This window comes from Girardinichthys multiradiatus, chromosome 19 (assembly GCF_021462225.1).
Source record: "Girardinichthys multiradiatus isolate DD_20200921_A chromosome 19, DD_fGirMul_XY1, whole genome shotgun sequence".
Classification (NCBI taxonomy): Eukaryota; Metazoa; Chordata; class Actinopteri; order Cyprinodontiformes; family Goodeidae; genus Girardinichthys; species Girardinichthys multiradiatus.
In genome coordinates, this window is record NC_061811.1 from 37,554,486 (window position 1) to 37,580,400 (window position 25,915).

At 40.2% G+C, this 25,915-nt stretch overlaps 1 protein-coding gene across 1 annotated transcript in view; it reads right to left on the bottom strand.

Annotated features, from left to right (window-relative positions):
• Positions 1 to 4,033: 4,033 nt before the first annotated feature.
• The window catches only part of LOC124855122 (MAM domain-containing glycosylphosphatidylinositol anchor protein 2-like), an 85,115-nt gene continuing 63,233 nt past the window's right edge, over positions 4,034 to 25,915 (bottom strand). Inside the window, exons 11-17 of the mRNA XM_047344687.1 lie at positions 24,962 to 25,139; positions 17,262 to 17,282; positions 16,182 to 16,337; positions 13,270 to 13,440; positions 13,063 to 13,193; positions 11,288 to 11,387; positions 4,034 to 4,290 (exon numbers count right to left, since the gene is read on the bottom strand). Coding sequence (XP_047200643.1) covers positions 4,202 to 4,290; positions 11,288 to 11,387; positions 13,063 to 13,193; positions 13,270 to 13,440; positions 16,182 to 16,337; positions 17,262 to 17,282; positions 24,962 to 25,139 — 846 coding nt within the window. The 3' untranslated portion in view covers positions 4,034 to 4,201. The remainder of the gene's footprint in view (positions 4,291 to 11,287; positions 11,388 to 13,062; positions 13,194 to 13,269; positions 13,441 to 16,181; positions 16,338 to 17,261; positions 17,283 to 24,961; positions 25,140 to 25,915) is intronic.

Here is a 25,915-nt window from a genome sequence, read left to right on the forward strand (position 1 = left end):
AGTGTAAAAACATTCCTCCTCTCAGTTCACTTTTATGGAATAAGAGTGAACTGTGATGTCTCTGATGAACACAACTGAACATAAATATGCTGGATGTGTATCTGATCCAATATAAAGCGTGTGACTACAAACTAATGCACTTAGGTTTTCTACTCAGATGCTGTGCATTTTCAAACGTCCACTGTTAAGGCTGATTCCTGCCTTGAGACAACATGTCAGCTTCAAGCGTTCCTGTTAGCATAAAAGTTAAACCAACTAAAGCCATGCCGTTGGAAGCATCCATTATACAGTGCCTTGCTAGAGTATTCATATCCCTTGAACAACTCCACATTTTGTCACATCACCACCATGAACATCAGTGTATTTAAATGGGAATTGATGTGAAAGACCAACACAAAGTAAAACATCATTGTGAAGTGGAAGGACGATGATACACGTTTTTTTAATTTCTTACAAAAATTCTCATAAATGTGGTCTAAATTTGTAATCGACCCCCTATAATCTGGTACACATAGAAAAACCAAATGCAACCAACTGTTGTTAGATGTTATTTAGTTGTAAATAGTCCTGCTGTGTTTAATTTAATCTGAGTATAAATGCAGAACAAATGTTGTGTGAAGGCCTCAGAGGTTTGTCAAACAACAAACATGAAGACCATTACTCAGAGAAGCAGCCAAGAGGCCCATGGTAACTTTGGAGGAGCAGCAGATATTTACAGCTCAGGTCAGAGAACCTGTTGACATTGTGAAGTGCCCAACTATTAGTTGCCTGGCCTTTATTTAAGCCTGACAAGAGCAAAATTATTCATGGAAGAACCCATAAGAAGACTGGTGTTGAATTAGCTGTTATAATCAGAGGAAAGCAAAATGAAACTTTATGGCCTACATATGAAGTCCTATGTTTTCACACATGGTGGCAGCTGAGGGGAATATTTTTCTTCAGTAGGGGCAGAGAGGTTGGTCAGAGTTCATGGGAAGCTGGATGAAGCTAACCTGAAGACTTGATACTGGGGTGGAGGCTCACCTTCTAGTGGGATGACGACCCTAAGCATAAAGCCAAAGCTACAAAGGTATAATTTAGATCAAAGCATATGCATTTGTTAGAATGGCCTAGACAAAGACCATACCTGAATCCACTTAAGAACCTGTGGCAAGACTTGAAAACAGATGTACACTGATGATGTGATGCTCTCCATCCAGTCTGACTTTGGTCTAAATTGCAAAAAAACAATATCAGCCTCTTGATGTGTAAAGCTAGTAGAGGCATACTCTCAAAGACCAGCAGCTATACCTGCAATGCAAGGTGGTTCTGCAAAGTCTCAGAGAGGCTGAATACAAATGCACACCAAACTTTTCAGATTTTTATTTGTTAAAAGATTTGAAAACCATATTTTATTTTCCTTCCACTTTACAATTGGGCCCTAATTTGTGTTGGCCTGTCACGTAATAGGGGCTTGTGGTGTGACTATTGTAAGGCACTGTAGAGTGGGGAGAACACGTATTTGATATACTGCCTATTTTGCAGGTTTTCCCACTTATAAAGCATGTAGAAGTCTTTCATTTTATTCAACTGTGTGACGGAATTGAAAACAAAAATCCAGAAACTCACATTGTGTGATTTTTTTAAGTAATTAATTTGCATTTATTGTATGACATAAATATTTGATCACCTAACAATCAGTTAAGAATCCCAGCTCTAACAGGCCTGTTAGTTCTTCTTTAAGAAGCCCTCCTGTTCTCCACTCATTACCTGTATTAACTGCACCTGTTTGAACTCGTTATCTGTATAAAACACACCTGTCCACACACTCAATCAAACAAACTCCAACCTCTCCACAATGACCAAGACCAGAGAGCTGTGTAAGAACATCAGGGATAAAACAGTAGACCTGCACAAGGCTGGGATGGTCTACAGGAAAATAGCCAAGCAGCTTGGTGAGAAGACAACTGTTGGAGCAATTCTAAGAAAATGGAAGAAGTTCAAGATGATGGTCAATCTCCCTCGGTCTGGGGCTCCATGCAAGATCTCACCTCGTGGAGCATCAATGATCATGAGGAAGGTGAGGGATCAGCGGAGGACCTAGTCAATGACCTGATGAGATCTAAGACCACAGTCTCAAAGAAGACCATTAGTAACACAGTACACCGCCATGGATTAAAGTCCTGCAGTGCACGCAAGGTCCTCCTGCTCATGCCAGCGCATGTCCAGACCTGTCTGAAGTTTCCCAATGACCATCTGGATGATCCAGAGGAGGAATGGGAGAAGGTCATGTGGTTTGATGAGACAAAAATAGAGCTTTTTGATCTAAACTCCACTCACTGTGTTTGGAGGAAGAAGAAGGATGAGTACAACCTCAAGAACACCATCCCTACCGTGAAGCATGGAGGTGGAAACATCATTCTTTGGGGATGTTTTTTCTGCAAAGGGGACAGGACGACTGCACCGCATTGAGGAGAGGATGGATGGGGCCATGAATCAGGAGATCTTGGCCAACAACCCCCTTCCCTCAGTAAGGTCACTGAAGATGGGTCGTAGCTGGGTCTTCCAGCATGACAATGACCCGAAGCACACAGCCAGGGCAACTAAGGAGTGGCTCCATAAGAAGCATCTCAAGGTCCTGGAGTGGCCTAGCTAGTCTCCAGACCTGAACACAATCAAAGATCTTTGGAGGGAGCTGAAAGTCCGTCTTGCCCAGCGACAACCCCGAATGTCATGCAATAAAATGCTAATTATTGCTTGTAAATCAAACAATGTGATTTTATGGACTTTTGTTTTAGATTTCGTCACTCACAGTTGAAGAAACGCGTACTCGTCGTCTTCCGCATTATCCGGGACCGGGTCGCGGGGGCAGCAGACTCAGCAGAGACACCCAGACGTCCCTCTCTCCAGACACCTCCTCCAGCTCCTCCGAGGGGAGCCCAAGGCGTTCCCAGGTCAGCCGAGAGACATAGTCCCTCCAGCGTGTCCTGGAAAGTCCCCTGGGCCTCCTCCCGGTGGGACGTGCCTGGAACACCTCCCGAGGAAGGCGTCCAGGAGGCATCCGGTATAGATGCCCGAGCCACTTCAACTGGCTCCTCTTGATGTGGAGGAGCAGCAGCTCTACTCCGAGCTCCTCCCGGATGGCCGAGCTCCTCACCCTATCTCTAAGGGAGTGCCCGGCCACCCTAGAGAGGAAGCTCATTTCAGCCGCTTGTATCCGGGATCTTGTTCTTTTGGTCATGACCCAAAGTTTATGGCCATAGGTGAGGTTAGGAACGTAGACCGACCGGTAAATCGAGAGATTCGCTTTTCGGCGCAGCTCCCTCTTCACCACAACGGCCCCCATTACTGCGGCAGCCGCACCGATCCATCTGTTGATCTCCCGCTCCATTCTTCCCTCACTCGTAAACAAGACCCCGAGATACTTAAACTCCTCCACTTGAGGCAGGAACTCCCCTCCAACCTGAAGAGGACAAGCCTCCTCTTCAAGTCCTCTTCAGTTGAAGAGAACCTATGATAAAATTAAAGTCTTCTACAGGCTTTGCAAGTGGGAAAACCTGCAAAATCAGCTGTGTATCAAATACTTGTTCTCCCCACTTTTTATATATATATATATATATATATATATATATATATATATATATATATATTTATATATATATATATATATATATATATATCCACATTCCCTGCAGACATCTTCAGATTGTTTCTGTTCATTTTACTTCATCCTCTTTAATTTACAGACTTTTCTGACATGTTCCACCTCTTCTGCATCAGCCTCTTTCTGCATTCTTTTTATTGTCTCCTTAGAATGTTTGTTAACTGGGGGGCAATGCTATACAGCAGACTGATGTCACTAACCAGCTTCCCTGGTATCTCATCACTTTATTACATAAATAAATACTGTATATGTATACTTTATGCGTATATACTGAGTATACAAACCTCCAGTTGTTTATAAAGCAATTTGCAAAGACATGTAGTTTCAGCCACATGTACTACTGGATTTAAACTAAGCCTAACTTGAACTGTTGATAAGCTAGAAAGCAAATTCAGTGAAGGATGGATTTATTTCCTTTTGACAGAGCAACGCAGGTTTTCCTACAGCAGGTCTTCCAGCTGTAGTGAGAAGGTACAAAACAGATCCCTTGGGCCATAGTCAAAAGTCATGGCATCTTGTATGGGAGGTGATTAGAATGGGGAAGAGGTGCTGATGGTGTCACCTCTGCCAGCCAATCAGCACGAGACTTTGAGTGATGCAGAGTAGCAATACATAACATGATGGCAGCGAAGCAAATGATCTCAGATCTGAGAGGGAAAGAGAGAAAGAGAGAACAGAAGGGTAAATATTTATTGCATGAAAATATTGAAATTTATTAATTGCAAGGAATTTTACAACCAATTACATGAGTTATTAAGATGAGAATGAAAATGTCAAAATTAAGGCTGTGCCATTGTTATGTGAAACCATGTGTGTCATGTATAGAACACTATTTCTGAAAAACATTTAAGTACAAATAGGACAGGAGTTTTCTTTCTTACTATCCATGAATTATTAACATATTTCACAAAACTATTCTTTTGCTTTTCTAATGGTGATACATACACGCAATGATTTGGAAGCAAGGGTGCTTATTGCTGGAAGGGTTCAGTGAACAAAAACCTAGTGCATTAGATCACTTAAAATAATATTCACGAGTGTATGACGTAAAAGTACAATGAGGAAATACAGGTCCTTCTCAAAATATTAGCATATTGTAATAAAGTTCATTATTTTCCATAATGTCATGATGAAAATTTAACATTCATGTATTTTAGATTCATTGCACACTAACTGAAATATTTCAGGTCTTTTATTGTCTTAATACAGATGATTTTGGCATACAGCTCATGAAAACCCAAAATTCCTATCTCACAAAATTAGCATATTTCATCCGACCAATAAAAGAAAGGTGTTTTTAATACAAAAAACATCAACCTTCAAATAATCATGTACAGTTATGCACTCAATACTTGGTCGGGAATCCTTTTGCAGAAATGACTGCTTCAATGCGGCGTGGCATGGAGGCAATCAGCCTGTGGCACTGCTGAGGTCTTATGGAGGCCCAGGATGCTTCGATAGCGGCCTTTAGCTCATCCAGAGTGTTGGGTCTTGAGTCTCTCAACGTTCTCTTCACAATATCCCACAGATTCTCTATGGGGTTCAGGTCAGGAGAGTTGGCAGGCCAATTGAGCACAGTGATGCCATGGTCAGTAAACCATTTACCAGTGGTTTTGGCACTGTGAGCAGGTGCCAGGTCGTGCTGAAAAATGAAATCTTCATCTCCATAAAGCTTTTCAGCAGATGGAAGCATGAAGTGCTCCAAAATCTCCTGATAGCTAGCTGCATTGACCCTGCCCTTGATAAAACACAGTGGACCAACACCAGCAGCTGACACGGCACCCCAGACCATCACTGACTGTGGGTACTTGACACTGGATTTCTGGCATTTTGGCATTTCCTTCTCCCCAGTCTTCCTCCAGACTCTGGCACCTTGATTTCCGAATGACATGCAGAATTTGCTTTCATCCGAAAAAAGTACTTTGGACCACTGAGCAACAGTCCAGTGCTGCTTCTCTGTAGCTCAGGTCAGGTGCTTCTGCCGCTGTCTCTGGTTCAAAAGTGGCTTGACCTGGGGTATGCGGCACCTGTAGCCCATTTCCTGCACACGCCTGTGCACGGTGGCTCTGGATGTTTCTACTCCAGACTCAGTCCACTGCTTCCGCAGGTCCCCCAAGGTCTGGAATCGGCCCTTCTCCACAATCTTCCTCAGGATCCGGTCACCTCTTCTCGTTGTGCAGCGTTTTCTGCCACACTCCCACAGACTTCCCACTGAGGTGCCTTGATACAGCACTCTGGGAACAGCCTATTCGTTCAGAAATTTCTTTCTGTGTCTTACCCTCTTGCTTGAGGGTGTCATAGTGGCCTTCTGGACAGCAGTCAGGTCGGCAGTCTTACCCATGATTGGGGTTTTGAGTGATGAACCAGGCTGGGAGTTTTAAAGGCCTCAGGAATCTTTTGCAGGTGTTTAGAGTTAACTCGTTGATTCAGATGATTAGGTTCATAGCTCGTTTAGAGACCCTTTTAATAATATGCTAATTTTGTGAGATAGGCATTTTGGGTTTTCATGAGCTGTATGCCACAATCATCCGTATTAAGACAATAAAAGACCTGAAATATATCAGTTAGTGTGCAATGAATCTAAAATATATGAATGTTAAATTTCCATCATTACATTATGGAAAATAATGAACTTTATCACAATATGCTAATATTTTGAGAAGGACCTGTACAAGTTGTGAATGTATTAAATTCCAATACAGGCGGATTTTAATATTTATAGTTTTGTTTCCCCTAATATATATTTGACCAATATTTGGGGTATTTTCAAAAATATTTTATTTTATAACCTCATTAAAGGTAATGGGTCTCATTTATCCAAAACTGAAGTAGATTTGGGTGTAGAAACTCTTGTAGTACCATGTATGGTTTATGAGACCATGCCTAAACTACTGAAAACTATTTCCTCCCTTCATGAAGTTTTCTGATTTTGCTGTTTTGTCCCTCAAAATATGGTAAGTAAATGAAAAATGATGATTTCAGTTATTAAGGGGAAAAAAAACTATCCAAGCCAACCAGGCGGTATGTTAAATAGTGATTCCCTCCAAAAACCTAATAACTGGTTGTTACCTCCTGCCATGAAGTGTTTGTGATACCTGCTAATGAGTCTTAAACATCAGTGTTGGGGGATTTTGGCCCAACGCTGAGATAAGAACTTTACACAAAAATAAAGAAAAAGACAACATGAGAATGACATAAATTAACAGTATAATCTACGCATCACATTAAAATAAAAAAAAATGCTGATGTAAGTAAATAAAAAGCGATGACGTGACAGATATAAGATGATAAAGCAGACATTACTTTTATTTGAGTAAGTGCAGTTAACAGTAATGTTTTCACTCCCAGAACAGGCTGCTTCTGAACATGTCAGGTTTTCAGGTTAACAGGTTCTGTTTTAAAGGTTCCTTGCTCAAACACCTTGCAGACATGCTTCACCAGTCCAATCTTCTCTGCTGTGTCCCTGCTGGGCATATTGTTTGTATTTTTGCCACCTTATGAAACATATTGGAAATAAATATGGCTTTCTATTTTATGCTGCCCTGAAACGTCCCAGGAAATAAGGTATCTGTGAATCAGTCTCTTCTGCCACTTCTCTTACTGTTTTGCTGTGACATTTCGATTCCCAATGATATACCTTATTACACCTGTTGCATGTTGTTTTTCAGGCATATTCTTTGGTTTTGTCTGCAACTATTTTACATTTATATTGTGTTTAATCAGCTGGCATGATGCTCTCCTGGTTTATAATCACCAGACCCTCTTAGACATCGGACATCACCTTGAGTCTTTTTTGAGGTGTAAATCAAGAACAATGCCAACTGACAACCTTTCCTTACAGATATACCAGCTTACCTTCATCAAACGCTTTTTTGCATTCCACTGAGAAAGCGTCCGTTGAGACAGTGAAAGCATGATAGTGTTTTGGTCTGGATTAAGGCTCTTTGAAGGTCGTCTGGAGGGGATTCTTGACCTTTTATGAGTTGTTTTCCTCATCGCGGCCAAGGAGGAGGTGATCATCAATTCTGCTTTTGCTAATGCAAGAGCTCTAGCTAACAGGACATTTATTCTGAATGATTTTTTTCACTTCACAAGAGATTCTGTGTTCCTGAACAAAATGTGATTTCGAGCTGGTGACTTCATGTTTTTGAACATTCTTCCTCCAGAACGCACATCTTCAGCACCCCTTGGACTTCAGGTAAAGGCAGAGAAGTCGCTGTCTTGTTCAGATCCTGTTTTTCTTGTCAGCAGCTTCCAGTGGAAAGCTTTTCCAGCTTTGGAATCCAACTGATGGAAATTAAATGTGACTTTTTGGTGTTGTGTGTGGTGATCTACCAGCTGCCAAAATTAAATAGTGACTTCCTTCAGGACTTTGCAAACTTACTGTCAGTGATTGTATTAGATTATGATCACATTTTAATTGGCAGGAATTTTAACATAATTGCTGTGAAAACAAGCTACTAACTAGAGATTTTTTAAACTTGATCAACTCTTTTAACTTAACTCAGTTAGAGAGTGGTCCTAAACATGATAAATGACACGCCTTGGACTTGGTTTTAATTCATGGTTCACAGATTACTTCCATTTGACCCTACTATATCTCCTTTATCCTCAGTTTTAGGTCACATTGAACCTCGAATACTGTTAACAGTAATACGGTTTGGCAGATCTAAGAGCATGGATAGAGCTAAACTTTCTTTATTTAAATGATACAAAGACAGATGTAACTTTATTTGGTAAATCTGGCCTGCTGACGATGCTGAAGATGCAGCAGCGCTGTTGGGTCACTGGACTCTTCTGACTATGTGTGTTAGGAATCTTAAGGTGGTCCTTGACTTAGATTTTAAACTCAATAAACATGTTGGTGCAATAGTTCAGTCTAGCTTTTATCATCTGAGGCTTATTAGTTAGTCAAAGATGATCTTCCTTGTGATGTCTTTGACAGGGTTATTCATGTTTTTATTACTTCTAGAGCAGACTACTGCAACTCCCTCTATAGTGGGATTGACCAGTCTCTCCTTCATTGTCTTCAGCTGCTTCAAAAGTCAGCTGCCCGTCTGCTGACTGGAACAAGACAACATGAACATATCACCCCAATTTTGTATTCCCTCCACTGGCTGCCCATTTGTGTCAGAATTGAAGAACATGAGACAAATTATCTGTGAAAAAATTAAGCTCATCTGACTCCTCTCAGTGGTCCTATTGCCATTTGCCGAAATACGCCACTTGTGTCACACTTGTGTACACGCTGCTCACACCCTCACCCGCTCAATGTATACTGTCGTTCTAACTCAAGACTGCCATATTTTGACTGGGCCACTCCAAAAATTTCATTTTGCTTGTTTTAAATCCATTCAGAGGCAGACTTGTTGGTCTGCTTTGGATCATTTTCCTGCTGCATAACTCAAGTGTGCTTCAGTTTAAGGTGCACAACTGATGGTTTGAGATTCTGCTTCAGTATTTTCTGTTAGAGTGTCCTACATTTGGAGTAGGACCCAAACGCAGAAAAGCAAATGAAAAAGAAAACTCACAGCAAGAGGGAGGAACCAGATGCAGAAAAAACATGGGCAGATATAGCATGGCAAACAGTCAAGGACACGAACAGGCTTGGCAAACAGAAGGGTTTATGTAGTTGACTCAGGTATGATGTCCTGTTTTTTGAAACACTGTGTTAGATTTACACCAGATGTAAAGGGATGAACACCTTCCAAAACGTTCTACTTTTGTCTCGTCAGTTTACCGAATATTTTCCCAAAAGTCTTTAATTCATTTAGATATATTTTGGAAAATGTGAGGGAGGCCTTTGTGTTCTTTTTGGTTAGCAGTGGTTTTGGACTCTGAACTATCCAATGGATGGCAATTTTGCTAAGTCTCTTTTGAATTGTTGAATCATGAATTGTGCTGTCAAAATATTAGAGTTTTATACTTTCAGACACAATGCAAAGATCATTGATCAGTGCAGAGTCAGTGGAGATACTCATCTTAACAAGAGAACCCGGGTCATCATAATCCTGTGTTCCATTAATCTCGGAAGTCAGAACTGGTTGTAGCGTTCCAGTTTTCTGCTTGTTTTTTGTTCATATTCCTAGGAACTGTGACAGCAGTCTTACAACAATAACAATGAAACAACACTGTTCCATGCGGTATGTCGTGCATATAAACAGCATTGAAACATCTTCTCTTATAAACACTGTAAAGTAGTACGTGTACAACTGACTAAATGTTGAATAAGAACTGGCAGTGTAAAAACGTTTTACTACTATTGATGCGAGTAGCAACCCTTTTAAATGCGGAAGTCGGTTATGGTCGTGTTGCCCCGACATTACAACAATTCCGACTTTCACGGACGTTCCAGTTTAAATTTCCTACAACACAGCATCAAACCCTAATGTGGCTTTGTTACTTCTTCTCTGTAGCTAAAGGCAATTATATGCATCGTTCCACTTATCCCGTTCATCTGCTTTACAGGCAAAACGCCTCTAAGCAACCTTTGCTTTTGCCTTTCAGACTAAAGAGGGTAACCAAGGCTCTTCTCTGGATATACTTGCCATGTTAGCAGAGTACTTCTAGCAGCAGCTCACTGTTTGATTCTCAGCCATGAAAAATGCTTTAAAGCATTTTTGTACAATTGCCCAAAATCGCCAAGTTGAAAGTACTCACAGGCCATTACATTTTTTTCAATTAAAAATACAAAATAATTTTTTTGTGAATGGTTTTTCTTTTACTGTTCAGCAATACATAAAATTGCATTATTTCATTGAAACAAGTTGTAAAAAAAACGAATTATTTTATTCCAAAAAAGAGTTTAAGATGTTTGCCTTCATACAAAGAAAGGTGTACACTTGCCTAACTTTCTAGGTCGAATGTTTTCTATTTTGTTGGTCTACAAATTTTGATCTACTTCCAGCTACAAGAACGAGAACTTTCTTGGAAAACACTTGCTGTATTTAATCAAGGTTAATCAATAGGTGTACCCAGGTCAATTTGAGTTAAAAAAGAATCACTGGATGATTGGTCTGAGTTACTATGATATTAAAGTGAAAACAAAAAAATATAAAACATGGCTGATAAAAGAAAAATACTTTGTGTTCTACCTAACATTTTTATTTAAAGACTAAATAAAATTGTCATTGAAAATCTTGTATTATAAAATTGAAAATGTTCTTCAGCATCAGCTCCATTTGCTGGAGGGCTAAAATTGTGCCTTCTTTTAGTGCAGGGGTGCCCAAAGTACTGCCTCCAAGCCATACCTTGGACAGCTCTGCTTTAAAGAATTCATTTTGTATCATATTTATCAAAATTTGACAACCCTAATAATGATTACTGACAACACAAATAATCTTAACTGATGAAAGTAAACCTAAAATGCCTTAAATGTTGCTGTGGGTTCTATTGTAATCTCCTAGATGAGTCGCTGATGAGCTGCTGGAGTAATTTTGGTCAGCTGGAAAGGTTCCCCACTGTTCCATGATTTCTTCACTTGTTGATAATAGTCTCATCAACCTGCCTGAGTCTATGAATGGAAACTAGCCTAATGGCTAAAGTTGGCAAATGTATTGGGTTTAAATCAAAACATCCAGTCTGTGTGGAACATAAAACCAAAACGTGTGTTTTGCTGGATGATCACTCTGTGAGGATGCTCACTGTTAGGTGGAGAGTCTTTGCATTCGCCCTCCTCAATGGTAACATCATCGGCAGCTATATCGCCTTCAATACCTGAGCCTCGGACTCCTTCCATCACCACCTACAGAAAAAAGGAGAAATTAAGGATATGTTTTCAGAATTCTTATTTTCTATTATTATAAAAATGCTTTGTTTAGAATGTAATGAAGGTAATTTCTAATAAAAACATATATATTATTATGGGAATATACCGTAGTGTTTGACAGTTTACACATAATGCAGAGCAGAGGGTTTAGTATTAAAGTAGGTCTATGGTGATATACAGCTGCCATCATGACAATAACAAAAAATGTACAAAGGTTGCTCTGTATGTTTGTGCAAAAATAACAGACTAAAATTGTTTAAATAACAGCAGGGATGTTAACAACTTATTGAGTTTGTTGGGAGCAGTGATGGTTATAAAGTCTAATAGCTCCTGAGAGGAAGGATCTGTGACAACGCTTCTTTGTGCACCTAGGATGCGGCAGTCTGTCACTGATGAGATCTTCAGTTCTGCAGCAGCTTCATGCACAGTGTGGGAGACATTGTCCAGCAGTGATGTTATTTTTGCTACTGTCCTTCTGTCTCCCACCACCTGCACTGGATCGAGATTTCCTAGGACAGAGCTGGCCTTCCTGATGAGCTCATATAACCACTTCTTCTCAGCTGTAGACAAGTTGCTGCTCCAACAAACAACACCGTAGAAAATGGCTGATACCACCACAGAGTCGAAAAAGATATTCAGAAGCGTCACCTGCACTCCCAAAAGATCCCAAAGATCTTAAACCCTCTGGTTAGGACTCCTGCCAGCTGGTGAGCGAAGTCTCTCAGCACCCGCACAGGGACACCGCTCAGTTCAGCAGCCTTCCTCAGCTCAACAGCCAACAGCATCCGCCTCACCTCATCCTCCTTCACCGTGTTGCCGAAGCTGCTTAAGCTTTAGGGTGTAGTAAAGCTGCCTGTGGTGATACCCACTTAAAGCAGGCAAAGAAGAGGTTCCGCTCCTCTGCCAGCGAGGCAACACCATCATCAGCACTGAGGTTGGTCTAGTAATTGATGAGCTGCTGTATCCACTGCCACACCTGCTTGTTGTTGTTGCTGTTCAGGTGGTCCTTGATCCTTCTCCTATAGTTCGACTTGACCTTTCTGATGCCTTTCAGGTTTGCTTGGGCTGTGCTGTAAAGACCCTTAATGCCTAACCTGAACCTCTTGTATGTCACCCTGTGTTCCTGCCTCTTCTGGAAGAAAGTATTCACTTGAAAGAACTTCCCAGAGGTTCATTGAGAGATGGCTAAAGGCTAATATTTCAGTCATCACAGCAAATTGCGGCTACTTTAAGGAATCTCAAATATAAAACATATTTAAAGTTCTTTTACAGTTTTTTGTTTGCTACACAATTCCATGTGCTTATTCACAGTTTTGATGCCTTCAGTAAGAATCTACGTACAATGTAAATAGTTATAAACTTTAAAAAAAGCATTAAATGAGAAAGTGGTTCTGAAACGTTTGACCGGTAGTGTATATATAGATAAACATTCATATATGTATTGGTAAATCTTACTAGGGAGGCTGAACTTCATTTTGAGGTTAATCGGATGGACTATATTTGATGCCAGGTGTGGGTTTAACAAAACAGGGTGCGGAAATTCTGAATCAAGTAAATATTTAGGTAAAATATCAAAGAAGACTGTTACTTTGCTCCAATGACCAAAAGTAACCACAGTTACTTTTCTCCACCAGGCAGCTGTGTACCTTACCTGAAAAGCTGTGGTTGGGTGGATGTTAACCCTTGCCTGCCGCCAGTTGTTTCCTTGGTTACCAGTTAGACTCCAGACTAGGGTATCTGTCGGTGTCTGACCTTTCTGCCGCAAGAAAATATTCAAAGCTCCTACAGGATGAACAAACAGTGTGATTACGAAGTCTACTGCAAACATTGTTTCTCATGAATATCTTGTGGCCCTCACCTATATGTTTCCCATACATGTGGTAGTAGAAAGTAAAGCAGTAGGTGGGATTGTTGCTGGCTGAGGAGGAGGAGGCGACACTCTTGGAGTTTATGTTGAAAGTTGGGGACATCAGACGGGCCTTGTCCCCCTCCAGCCTGGGCCTGGATGTCTCAATAAACATGTAGAAACCTGAGGGTCCACAACAGTTTAAGGGTAGGGGTTACATTAATGTGCAAGTAAAGCAGTGAGATGTGTTTTACATAAAACTGCCACCAAGAGAACAGAAATTCTTCAGTAAGAAAGCAGTTTGAGCAACAGACTATCTTACAATAAGAATCTAAGTGTTAGAATAAATGTAACTAAAACACAATTTCTTCTCTTTTATTGTGTATTAACAAATAAAGACAACGAAGATAACGCATTTAAAGACTTTAAACACTAGCAGAGTTTTTTAAATCCTAATACTGAGATTTAATGACCACTCTGTGCTGACCAACGTAATTCTTGCTGTGTCTATTCCTAAACAGAAAGGGTCCTTCGCCTACATTTTACCAAAGATATAAAGTCATGCTGTTTGTTTAGTCCAAAATTTATAGGCACCAATACTAGGTTAGAACCTGGCACCACCTCCCCAGCAAAGTTCGGGGTTTGCCCTGGGGTGTCCTCCCATTGGGATATGCCAAGAAAACTCCCAAAGTTGGTTTTAGAGGCTAATTAGAAGGTAGCTATTTGATAAAAAGTCACTTAAAACTTGTCTGTTGTTCATTCATAATATGAGCTATAACAACATTTAATTTCCCTTTGGGATTAATAAAGTATTTTTGAATTGAATTGAATTGAATTCAGGCTGCAAGAGAGAAAGGCCTAACAGGTAAGCTAAACATATTACTGTTAAGTTCTGGTTTATGAGCTCTCAACCTCTGTCTGTTATAGAATAAGCTTGATTTATAAATTTTGGCAATCTTTCTAAAATGCTCAAATTTAAGGTGAGGGTCTACATCTTAGAACAACAATATACTGTACACCCAGAGATTGTTGCTTTTGTAACTAATCACATATAGAGGATGATAAAATCAACCTATTTTGTCTTGTTTTTAAATACGGTAACATTAAAACCCTGTTTCACAATGACTGCTCTCTTACACAGCAAGTTTAACGTCATAAATAACATAACTTCTAACATAAATAACTTATGGCTACTCATTGCAGAAGAAGAAAGAAGAAAACTTTGAATGCTCAGTCATATTCTATGCAATGTTCTGTCTACACTGATGAAGATTCACTTATGAATCTCTTGTGGATATGAAATGCACGAACCTAATGAAAACACAACATGTAAAATTTTTAATACTGAAATATGGGTTTAATGAAAAGTATGTTTAATTGCTGCTTAAAAGTTGTTACACTGCCTGGCCAACAAAAAGTCACCACCAAGAGAAAAAGGTCACACACTCTAATATTTCATTGGACCGCCTTTAGCTTTGATTACGACACACATTCGCTGTGGCATTGTTTCAATAAGCTTCTGCAATGTCACAAGATTTACTTCCATCCAGTGTTGCATTCATTTTTCAACAAGATCTTGCATTGATGATGGTAGAGTCAAAGCCTTCTCCAGCACATCCCAAAGATTCTCAATGGGGTTAAGGTCTGGACTTTGTGGTGACCAATCCATGTGTAAGAGTGATGTCTCTTGCTCCCTGAACCACTCTTTCACAATTCGAGCCCAATGAATCCTGGCATTGTCATTTTGGAATATGCCCGTACCATCAGGGAAGAAAAACTCCATTGATGGAATAACCTGGTCATTCAGTATATTCAGGTAGTCAGCTGACATCATTCTTTGAACACATACTGTTGCTGAACCCAGACCTGACCAACTGCAGCAACCCCAGATCATAGCAGTGTCCCCACAGGCTTGTACAGTAGGCACTAGGCATGATGGGTGCATTACTTCACCTGCCCCTCTTCTTACCCTGAAGCACCCATCACTCTGGAACAGGATAAATCTGGACTCATCAGACCATATGACCTTCTTCTATTGCTCCAGAGTCCAATCTTTATGCTCCCTAGTAAATTGAAGCCTTTTTTCCAGTTAGCCTCACTGATTAGTGGTTTTCTTAAGGCTACACAGCTGTTCAGTCCCAATCCCTTGAGTTCCCTTCACAATGTGCTTGTGGAAATGCTCTTACTATCACTATTAAACATAGCCTGGAGCTCTACTGTTTTTTTTCTTTGATTTGATTTCACCAAACGTTTAAGTGTTCGCTGATCAAGATCATTCAGGATTTTTTTTTTGGCCACATTTCTTCCTCAAAGACAATGGGTCCCCACTATGCTTCCAGTTTTTAATAATGCATTGGACAGTTCTTAACCCAATTTTGGTGGTTTCTGCAATCTCCTTAGATGTTTTCTCTGCTTGATGCATGCCAACGATTTGACCCTTCTGAAACAGACTGACATCTTTTGCACGACCACAGGATTGGTTGTTTAAGAAATGAGAACTAACTCATTGCACCAGCTGGGGTTAAATAACTTGTTGCCAGCTGAAACATAATTTCCCATGCAGTGGGAATGGGATGTTCGTATATATTTGCTTAGTTAAATCCAGGTGGCGACTTTTTTTTTAGCCAGGCAGTGTATTTTCAAATGATACTTTTAATCTGAGAAACAAGCCTCATCGGAACACAGACTCCAATTATCGAATATGACTCTATATGACAGGACTTGACATTTCATAAAATTATTTTCATTTCTCTATGCTTGTACCCATGTAAAAACCATTTTAGACATACCAACATACACAGCAATAAAAAAAACAGTGTGAGGAAACTGAGGAAATCTTGAAAATATATTTATTGTTGTTTTATGAAGAGGTGGAAACACCCAAGCATGTGTGTGTGTGTGTGCGCGTGTGTGTGTGTGTGTACCTTGGTTTGAGCCTGTGTGGTCAGAGCTTGGTCCTGTGTTGGGTGTGTAAGTGGTGCCCTCTCTGGAGCCGCTGTGACGTGTCCAGTCAAACTCATCTGACTTGTCTTGAGAGAAGGAACATAACGCCTCCTCCTCAAAACCACAGTGAAACTCCCCTAAACACACACGGATGCACTCAAATATAACCCAAAAGGCGCATAAACATGTTTTTACAAATTACAGCACAGTAACAAAGTAGTTGCTCTTACACATTTCTTCTCATTATGTTTTTTCTGCTGCACTTCTTCAGATCATCAAATAAATTTTAATGTCAAAGATAACCTGAGGAAATACAAAATTGAGTTTGGACATAATAGTTTTATTTATTGGGGGGAAAAGCTATCCTAACAAACCTGCCCTTGTGTGAAAGAGGAAAGCCCATAATAAAAAAGACAATATCAAATGATGGAGTTGTAAAAAATAACCTGCATGATTATTAAATAATTTACTTACAAAGGAAGTGCACAAGGCCTGTCTACACAGTTAAACGGATATGCAAAAAACACTTCAATAAAGATGAGTTTAACGAAGCAATTAAAAGACATTTTACCGAGGGGCTAGAATTTGGATGATTCACTTCACTAATTGAATCTTGTTTTGTAAATTCACTTATTTACGTGGCCTAATGGAATATGCTTAATCTCAAACAAAGATAAAAATGTGAATAGATAAACACATAATTAGGACTAGAAACATCTTCAGCTTAGTTCTGCTCTGCAGATTTAAAGCATGTTTGTGAGACATTTGAATGGCATAAAAGTGCAGGTGGGCCAATAGGCTGCATGTCTGATTGTGGTTTACAATTATATGCTGCAAACTAAGTGGATAACTTAGTAAAGCATAAACCCTGGTGGTGTATTAGTGGTGTGGCATTGGGGAAGTGACTGGGAAGGGAAGTATCAACTGTGACAGGCCTTAGAGAACTGAGAGTTTATCCCCCACTACTGCATCCATACTGAAATATAGCTGTTTGAGACATAATGCTGAAGTAATGCTGTTAACAGTTAAGTGTTAGCGTGTTTTTGTGGACAGATACTTACGGAGATGTGGGTTAACTGGAGCTGTAGAGGAGCAGAAAAAAATCAGCAGAATCAGACAAACTGTACAGAACCAGAAACGTTCAACATTGATTTTCCCTTTTAGAAAAAAAGAGACATGTGTGGTAAGATATAAAAGTGTATGTAAGGGGGTCGATTTTCACATTACCCTGGGGGATTTCATGTGCGCTGGTCGAAGCAGTAGATTCCTTTGCCTTCTGTCATTCCATTAATCTGCTGGCTACATTTAGGAAAGCTACAGATCATTGTTTTTTTTCTCCTGCCAACCTTAACAGTTCTCCTGTTAAAGTCAAAGAAGTTGAGCTTCCAGAAGAAATGCGCTTCTTTTTAAGTAAAATAATATTTACATAGAAGATTGATACACTTCTCAAAAAACGTAAAGGAACACTTTGAAAACACATCAAATCTAAGCTGTAAAACAATTATGCTGGATATCCATCCTGATATGGAATGGGGAATGGGTATCTCCTCCCACATCCTGACCAGAGCATCACATAGCTCCTGGACAGTCTGAGGCAAAACCTATTGACTTTGGATAGACCTAAACATCCCAGAAATGTTCTATTGGATTTGGTTCAGGGGAATGTGGAAGCCAGTCATTGGTATCAATTCCTTCATCCTCCAGGATCTCCCTGCATACTCTTCCTACATGAGGCCAGGCATTATCATGCACCAGGAGGAACCCAGGATCCACTGCACCAGCGAAAGGTCTAACAATAGCTCTAAGGATCTCATCCTGATACCTAATGGCAGTCAGGGTACCATCGTTTATCCCGTACAGATCTGTTTGTCCCTCCATGGATATACCACCCCACACCAACAATGACCCAAACCGACCATGCTGAACAATGTCGCAGGCAGCATAGTGTTTACCACAGCTCATGTGCTGATACTGAGTGAACCTGGTCTCATTTGTGAAAAGGGTGCCAGTGCTGGACCTGCCAATTCCGGTGATCTCTGGCAAATGCCAGTCGACTTCCATGGTGCCGGGCAGTGAACACAGGGCCTACTAGAGGACATTGGGCCCTCAGGCCACCCTCATGAAGTCTGTTTCTAATGGTTTGGTCAGAGACATTAATGGCAGTGGCCCGCTGGAGGTCACTTTGTAGGGATCTGGCCCTTCAAGCTCATCCAGGACCGGTATTGGCACCTTCTTCACTCTCTCTGGTGAAAGTCACTAATGATATTCTCCTAGCCTCAGATAATGGCCTTGTGTCTGTACTTGTTCTGTTAGATCTCAGTGCTGCATTTGATACAGTCGATCACAATATTCTCTTAGAAAGGCTGGAATATGCTGTAGGAATCAGCGGAACATCGCTAGGCTGGTTTAAATCTTATTTGTCTGACAGAATCCAGTTTGTTCATGTAAATGATAAATCATCTTTAAACTCCAGGGTTAATTGTGGAGTACCACAGGGTTCAGTGCTTGGGCCAATTCTCTTTACTATATATATGCTTCCAATAGGTAAAATTATCAGGCAGCATGGGATACATTTTCACTGTTATGCTGATGATACTCATCTTTACTTATCCATAAATCCTGATGAGTCCAACCAGTTAGATAGACTACAAGCATGTCATGAAGACATAAAAACTTGGATGACTTTAAATTTTCTACTTCTAAATTCAGACAAGACAGAATTTGTCGTCTTTGGACCGGAGTCTTTAAAAAAGAAAATGCTTAGTCAATCACTTAACCTGGATGGCATTAAATTGACCTCCAGTAATAAAGTAAAAAACCTTGGTGTTATATTTGACCAGGACATGTCATTTAAATTCCATATTAAACAGGTTTCAAGGATTTCCTTCTTTCACCTCCGGAACATTGCCAAAATTAGAAATATCCTATCCAGGAGTGACGCTGAAAAAGTAGTCCATGCATTTGTTACTTCAAGGCTGGACTATTGTAATTCTTTACTATCAGGATGTCCACGAAATGCAGTTAAAAGTCTTTGGCTGATTCAAAATGCTGCAGCAAGAGTTCTGATGAAAATTAAAAAGAGAGCTCATATTTCTCCTATTTTAGCTTCCCTTTACTGGTTCTCTGTTAAATTTAGAATAGAATTTAAAATTCTCCTCCTCACATATAAAGCACTTAATGATCTAGCTCCATCATACATCAGAGATCTGATTGTTCCATATGTTCCTAACAGAGCACTTCGTTCTCAGACTGCAGGTTTACTGGTGGTTCCTAGAGTCTCTAGAAGTAGAATGCGAGGCAAATCCTTTAGTTATCAGGCTCCTCTCCTGTGGAACCAGATTCCAGTTTTGATAAAGCTTATAGTTAGAGTGGCTTAGGTTATCAGGGAGGGAGCCTTCATCCCTCCCTGTTGGTTGGAGTAAGGGGGAGTCAGGTTTAGCCTAAACTGGCTCAGTTATGGTTGAGGTGCAAACACACCCTCCATTTCTGCTACCTGTATGACCGATTCTGTTTTCCAATGGTTATAATTAGTCTGACAGAGGGTGGTATCCCAATCCTTGTGGTTTTTAGTATAACAATGACCATCAGTGGGACCCTTTGCGGGGTGCCTTGAGACGACATGTATGTTCCTAACAGGGCACTTCGTTCTCAGACTGCAGGTTTACTGGTGGTTCCTAGAGTCTCTAGAAGTAGAATGGGAGGCAGATCATTTAGTTATCAGGCTCCTCTCCTGTGGAACCAGCTCATGCTAATTTGAACTGAGATGGTGCTGATACCTGGTACCAGGGAATCGACACCGGTACTCAAGATGAAACCACTAAAGGAGCTACATCCATTAACATTTACTTTTCCTTCCCATAGAAAGTACTCCTGGATCAGTGCTTCTGTGTTCTTTTTCTGTCTCTGCTCTGTTCTCTCAAACCCCCAGTCGGTCGTGGCAGATGGCCGCTCACACTGAGCCTAGTTCTGGTTCTGCTGGAGGTTTCATCCTGTTAAAAGGGAGTTTTTCCTCTCCACTGCCGCTACATGCATGCTCAGTATGAGGGATTGCTGCAACGTTAACGCCAGTGACTGTCCACTGTTTTTAGATGCTCATCCAGGAGGAGTGAATGCTGCAAGTCACTGACTGGATGCAATCTGCTGGGTTTCCTTAGATATAAAAACGTTTTCACCAATTTGAACAAATAACTGAATGTGACTGCACTGTTTGATAGTTAGGATTAATTGGAATGTATGAACCTGACTTGAAATCTGTATGATTTGATTGAACTGACTTTGGCCAATTTAAAGTTACCCACCTTACACACAATGCAACAGGAAACAACATGCTCCAATTATTTTTACCTCTGCCTTCCTCCCTCCCTGTTGTATGGAGTAAGAGGAAGTCAGGTTTAGCCTAAACCGGCTCAGTTATGGTTGAGGTGCAAACACACCCTCCATTTCTGCTACCTGTATGACCCCTTCTCTTTTCCAGTGGTTATAATCAATCTGACAGAGAGAGGTACCCCAAATCCTCAGATTGGACACCAACAGTTGCGAAATTAAGAGGAAAACAGAAGTAACCTTTCACATACATATTTCATGTAAAAAAAAATAAAAAATTATAATTTTACTGTAGATTTCTGGAGAAATAGTACCTACTAATCCTCATCCAGTATATGCATTTGTGTCACTTTCAGGAATTTATTTCTCCAGAATCATGAGAGGTGACAACACAATCTCTTCAGATTATATTAAAGGGTCATCTATACTATAACCAGATTTAATATTTCATATTTTACTGTAGATATCTGGAGAAATACACAACCCAAAGTACCTCAAAATGCTTATCCAGTATATGCTTTTGTCCCATATTCAGGAATATATTTCTCCAAAACCATGAGAGGTGACAACACACTCTCTTCAGATTATATTAAAGGGTCACCTATACAATAACCAGAATTAATATTTCATACTTTTACTGTAGAGTTTTGGAGAAACATACAACTATCCCAACAAAGTACTCCAAATGCTTCTTTTTGGTGAGGTTGATGAGGTCCAACATCTGACACATTGATGGTCAGTGGATTACTGGAGGTCCAGGAGGACTGAACATGCTCTTCTCTATGTATGCTGTGGGAGGTGGTGGAGTGTGTGGACAGCATAAGTTCAAGAGCATCCATATCTCTTCTGACCTCTCCTGGACTGGAAACGCCCCTCGCCTGTTGAAGAAGGTACAACAACAGATCTTCTTCCTCAGGAAATGAAAACAGACTGTTCTCTCTTCAGCTGCTTACAAATGTCTACAGGGCCACGGTGGAAAGCACCCTGTGTCTCAGCAGTGTGGTGTGGGACCTGCACAGGAGAGGAAGGAAGTATCACGGGTGGTGAGGGCAGCACACAGGATTATGGGGTGCCGTCTGCCCGACATGGACTCTGTTTAAACTACACAATTTCAGAGGAAGGCCAGGTGCATCACAAAAGATCCCGCTCATCCAATGCTACAAGTTGGTTGTCCCACTTCCATCAGGAAAACAGAACAATCAGCAGCAAATCCAAACCAAACACACTTATAACAGTTTCTTTCACAAAACTGTGAAGGCAATTGCCCCTCTGGAGACAATGCTACGGCACGAGCTACACTTTATGCAAATTCAATCCAGTTCAATTCAAAAATACTTATTAATCCCAAAGGGAAATTAAATGTTGTTGTAGTAGTTCATATTATGAAGGTTTCTTCAAAGAGCCGTTGTAGATGCTGATGGCTGTAGGCAGGAAGGATCTCCTGTAGCGCTCCGTCTTACAGCAGATCTGAAGAAGCCTCTGACTGAAGACACTGTTGTTGTAGGACAGTCTGATGAAGAGGATGCTCAGGGTTCTCCATAATGTTCTTCATTTTATGAAGAATCCGTCTTTCCACAATGATCTCCAGAGGTTCCAGAGGAGTCCCCAGAACAGAGCCAGCCTTCTTTATCAGCTTGTTGAGTTTTTTTTAAGTCCCTGGCTCTGATGCTGCTTCCCCAGCAGATGATGGCAGAAGAGATCACACTCTCCACAACAGACTTATAGAAGATATGCAGCATCTTGCTGCAAACACTGCATGACCTAAGCTTCCTCAAGAAGTACAGTCTGTCTGTCCTCTAGACGGCTTCACAGTTGCATCTCCACTCCAATCTGTTGTCCAGGAGAACACCAAGATATTTCTACTCCTCCACCACATACCATGATGGAAATAGTGTTTGACTGATTCTTGTTTCTGTTAAAATCTATAATCATCTCCTTTGTTTTAGTACAGTACCCTGTGGTGCTCCTGTGCTGCTGACTACCTGGTTAGACACACAACCCTTCAGTCTCACAAACTGTGGTGTGTTTGTCAGGTAGTCTTTGATGCAGGAGAATGTTGAGGCCTCCACCTGAGTCTTCTGGAGTTTCTGACAAAGCAAATCAGGTTGATTGTGTTAAATGCACTGGAGAAATCAAAGAACATGATCCTCACAGTGCTACTGGCTTTGGTGTTTGTTGAAGCAGGTGGATGATGGCTTCTTCAACTCCAACTCCACAGCGACAAGCAAACTGAAAGGGGTTTTGATAGTTTGTTGTTTGCTTACTTGGGTGTCTCTCTAGGACCTTCATGATGTGGGATGTCCGGGCAACCGGTCTATAGTCATTGAGGACTGATGGACGAGTTTATAGTACATTATTTTTTTACTAAAAATATTATTATTCTTTCATTGTTTGTAGAGAGTTTTTCAAAATGTGATGGGCATCCCTCACTCGGCCTGAGTGTCCTGTCATGGTTTTCTTTACAGATTTGACCCAGATGCACAATGACACTCAGGGGGCTCAGACAGCAATATTCATTAATTTATTTAGAAAAAGAATTTACACTTTAATTTAAGCTTTTGACAAGGATGACAACTGTGCGATGTGCTCAGCATCCAAACCACCAATACCGGGCTAGTTGTCACTGACTGGGTGAGTGTTGTAGAACCCATGGTATTTTTGGAGTGATATGTAATAAAGGTTTATCTATCATGAACATAAAAGTGAAACTACATCGATCGATGATTTATAACATGAATCACATGCATGTATCCATCAATAAGATTTTAAAATTGCTGGGAAGCTGATGCCTACCTCAAGCAAAGATATGTGTTAGAGAGTGGGCACACCTATAAAATGACCAAAAAGAAACATGAACTTAACATTTGTGTGGGATATTTACAGATTCAGTGTGACTCATGCATTTGGTGGTACCATTTACAATGCATGAGCATGGATCCTGCAGAGGTCACCAACAAAAGTGTTAATTGTTGTCAGGTTTGGAAGTTGTTGGTTAGTTAGATTTAGATCATTTTTTGGTTTGATAACTGTTGTTCTGTTTTTATTAATAAATTTAAATTTTTCTTAAATAAAAGGTTTGCAAATTTGTTTAATATTAATAGCTATGTTTAATAGAAAACATGTATAAAGAATGATGTTACTTGCCTTTAACCCTGAACATCATATTTACTTATTAATTTAAAAAAAATTTATATTGTATATGCATTCCAAAGTACTCTGGTTATAGTATCGGTGACCCCTTGATATAATCTTAAGAGAAAGTGTTGTCACCTCTCATGATTTTGGAGAAATAAATTCCTGAATGTGGGACAAAAGCATATACTGGATAAGCATTTTGAGGTACTTTGAGTTGTGTATTTCTCTAGAAATCTACAGTAATATATGAAATATTATTTCTGCTTATACTTATAGTTATAGTACCCTTTAACATAATCTGAAGAGAATGTGCTGTCACCTCTCATGATTTTGGAGAAACGACAGTTTTAGCTCATAGTTGCATAACACAAAGAGAACTTAACAGAGGAGATGACATTCATTAATGAGTAAAGTTCCATTCAACAATTAAGTGAAATGTGTCAATAACTGAAACATATTCCCCTTCCTCTCTTCCAAACTAGAGGCTGTGTTAATGACGTCCACCATCAGCATCAGATCTAGTTTAACATAAAGTTTTTCTATCATCTGTAATAACAGCGAGTCTGTGAACAAGCAGGAACAGTAGGATTAAGAATTACCAGCTGGTGATATTAAAAGACCACGCAGTGTTTTTGAACGAAGCCACAAATGGCATCTAGAATATTAACTGGAGAAGGCAGTTAGAAAAGAAACTTTGCAGATTGGATTGACCCTGTTTGTCACTATGTACAGGGTCAGGACAAAGACTTAACGTCAGAGAAAAAAGTTTTAGGGATTTTTTTTTTTTGATCTTCAAGGGAAACAGACAAATTGAGACCTAGAGTTGAGTTTTTTTCTCCCTGAGTTTCCATTAAGGGGGTGAGCAGAAGAACTTTCAGTAATGAAGGCTTTATGGACTACGGATGAAAAGGGAGGGATGAAGGAGGTAGGGATGAAGGATGATGCAGGTAGATTTCTTTCTAAATGTCATTGTTTGGTTGTATTTTGAGCTGTACAAATAATGGGCTGTAAAAATTTCTGCTTGTTCAACATTATAAAATATAAATGCTGTCAGCCTGGAGTTGCATTAAACTGTAATTTACCATCTCTGTGTCTCTGCTGTGCTTTTCTAGAGTTGATCTGTGTATATAGGCATCAGGAAACCTATACATACTCCATTTCTGTTACAATTTAGTGCCAAGCAGAGAAGAAGAATCCTGATTTCATATCGGGAAAGCACTACACATAAAATTTGACTTCAAACACAGAAATATTGCTATAGTTAGTAAAGTTAGATTTGTGAAAGCATAAGAAAACAACATACCTCTGTATTTAATGATGCGTTCAGAAGCATCCCCCTCACCATATCGGGTGATGGGGGTGAGGCGCACCAAATAGGAATCAGGTTTGATCAGTTCAGTCAGGTTGTAGGTCAGCAGCTGACCCTTCTGGATGGCTCCACCAATAGGAATCTCCTGTTCCCACCAGCGGGTCTGGCCCATCTGAGACACACATAAAACAAGGAAAAAGGAACGTCATGGCTTCTAGGGACTCTAGAATAATTCAAATTGAACCTCACACCAACCAATAGAAGCAGCTTCTTCAGGAATCTGACATGGAGGTGATAAAAATCTTGAGGAGACATTATTTGTGACACATGACCTTTATGAACTGTTTTCACTGACTGTCAGAGACTGCCTGATCACACTTTGCTCCACCTGAGATGCCACCACTATGCCCTCCAGTGGCTGTTGTCGACATGCCAGCTTCTTACAATTCGAGTCATTAGCACATACAGGTCCTTCTCAAAATATTAGCATATTGTGATAAAGTTCATTATTTTCCATAATGTCATGATGAAAATCTAACATTCATGTATTTTAGATTCATTGCACACTAACTGAAATATTTCAGGTCTTTTATTGTCTTAATACGGATGATTTTGGCATACAGCTCATGAAAACCCAAAATTCCTATCTCACAAAATTAGCATATTTCATCCGACCAATAAAAGAAAAGTGTTTTTAATACAAAAAACGTCAACCTTCAAATAATCATGTACAGTTATGCACTCAATACTTGGTCGGGAATCCTTTGCCAGAAATGACTGCTTCAATGCGGCGTGGCATGGAGGCAATCAGCCTGTGGCACTGCTGAGGTCTTATGGAGGCCCAGGATGCTTCGATAGCGGCCTTTAGCTCATCCAGAGTGTTGGGTCTTGAGTCTCTCAACGTTCTCTTCACAATATCCCACAGATTCTCTATGGGGTTCAGATCAG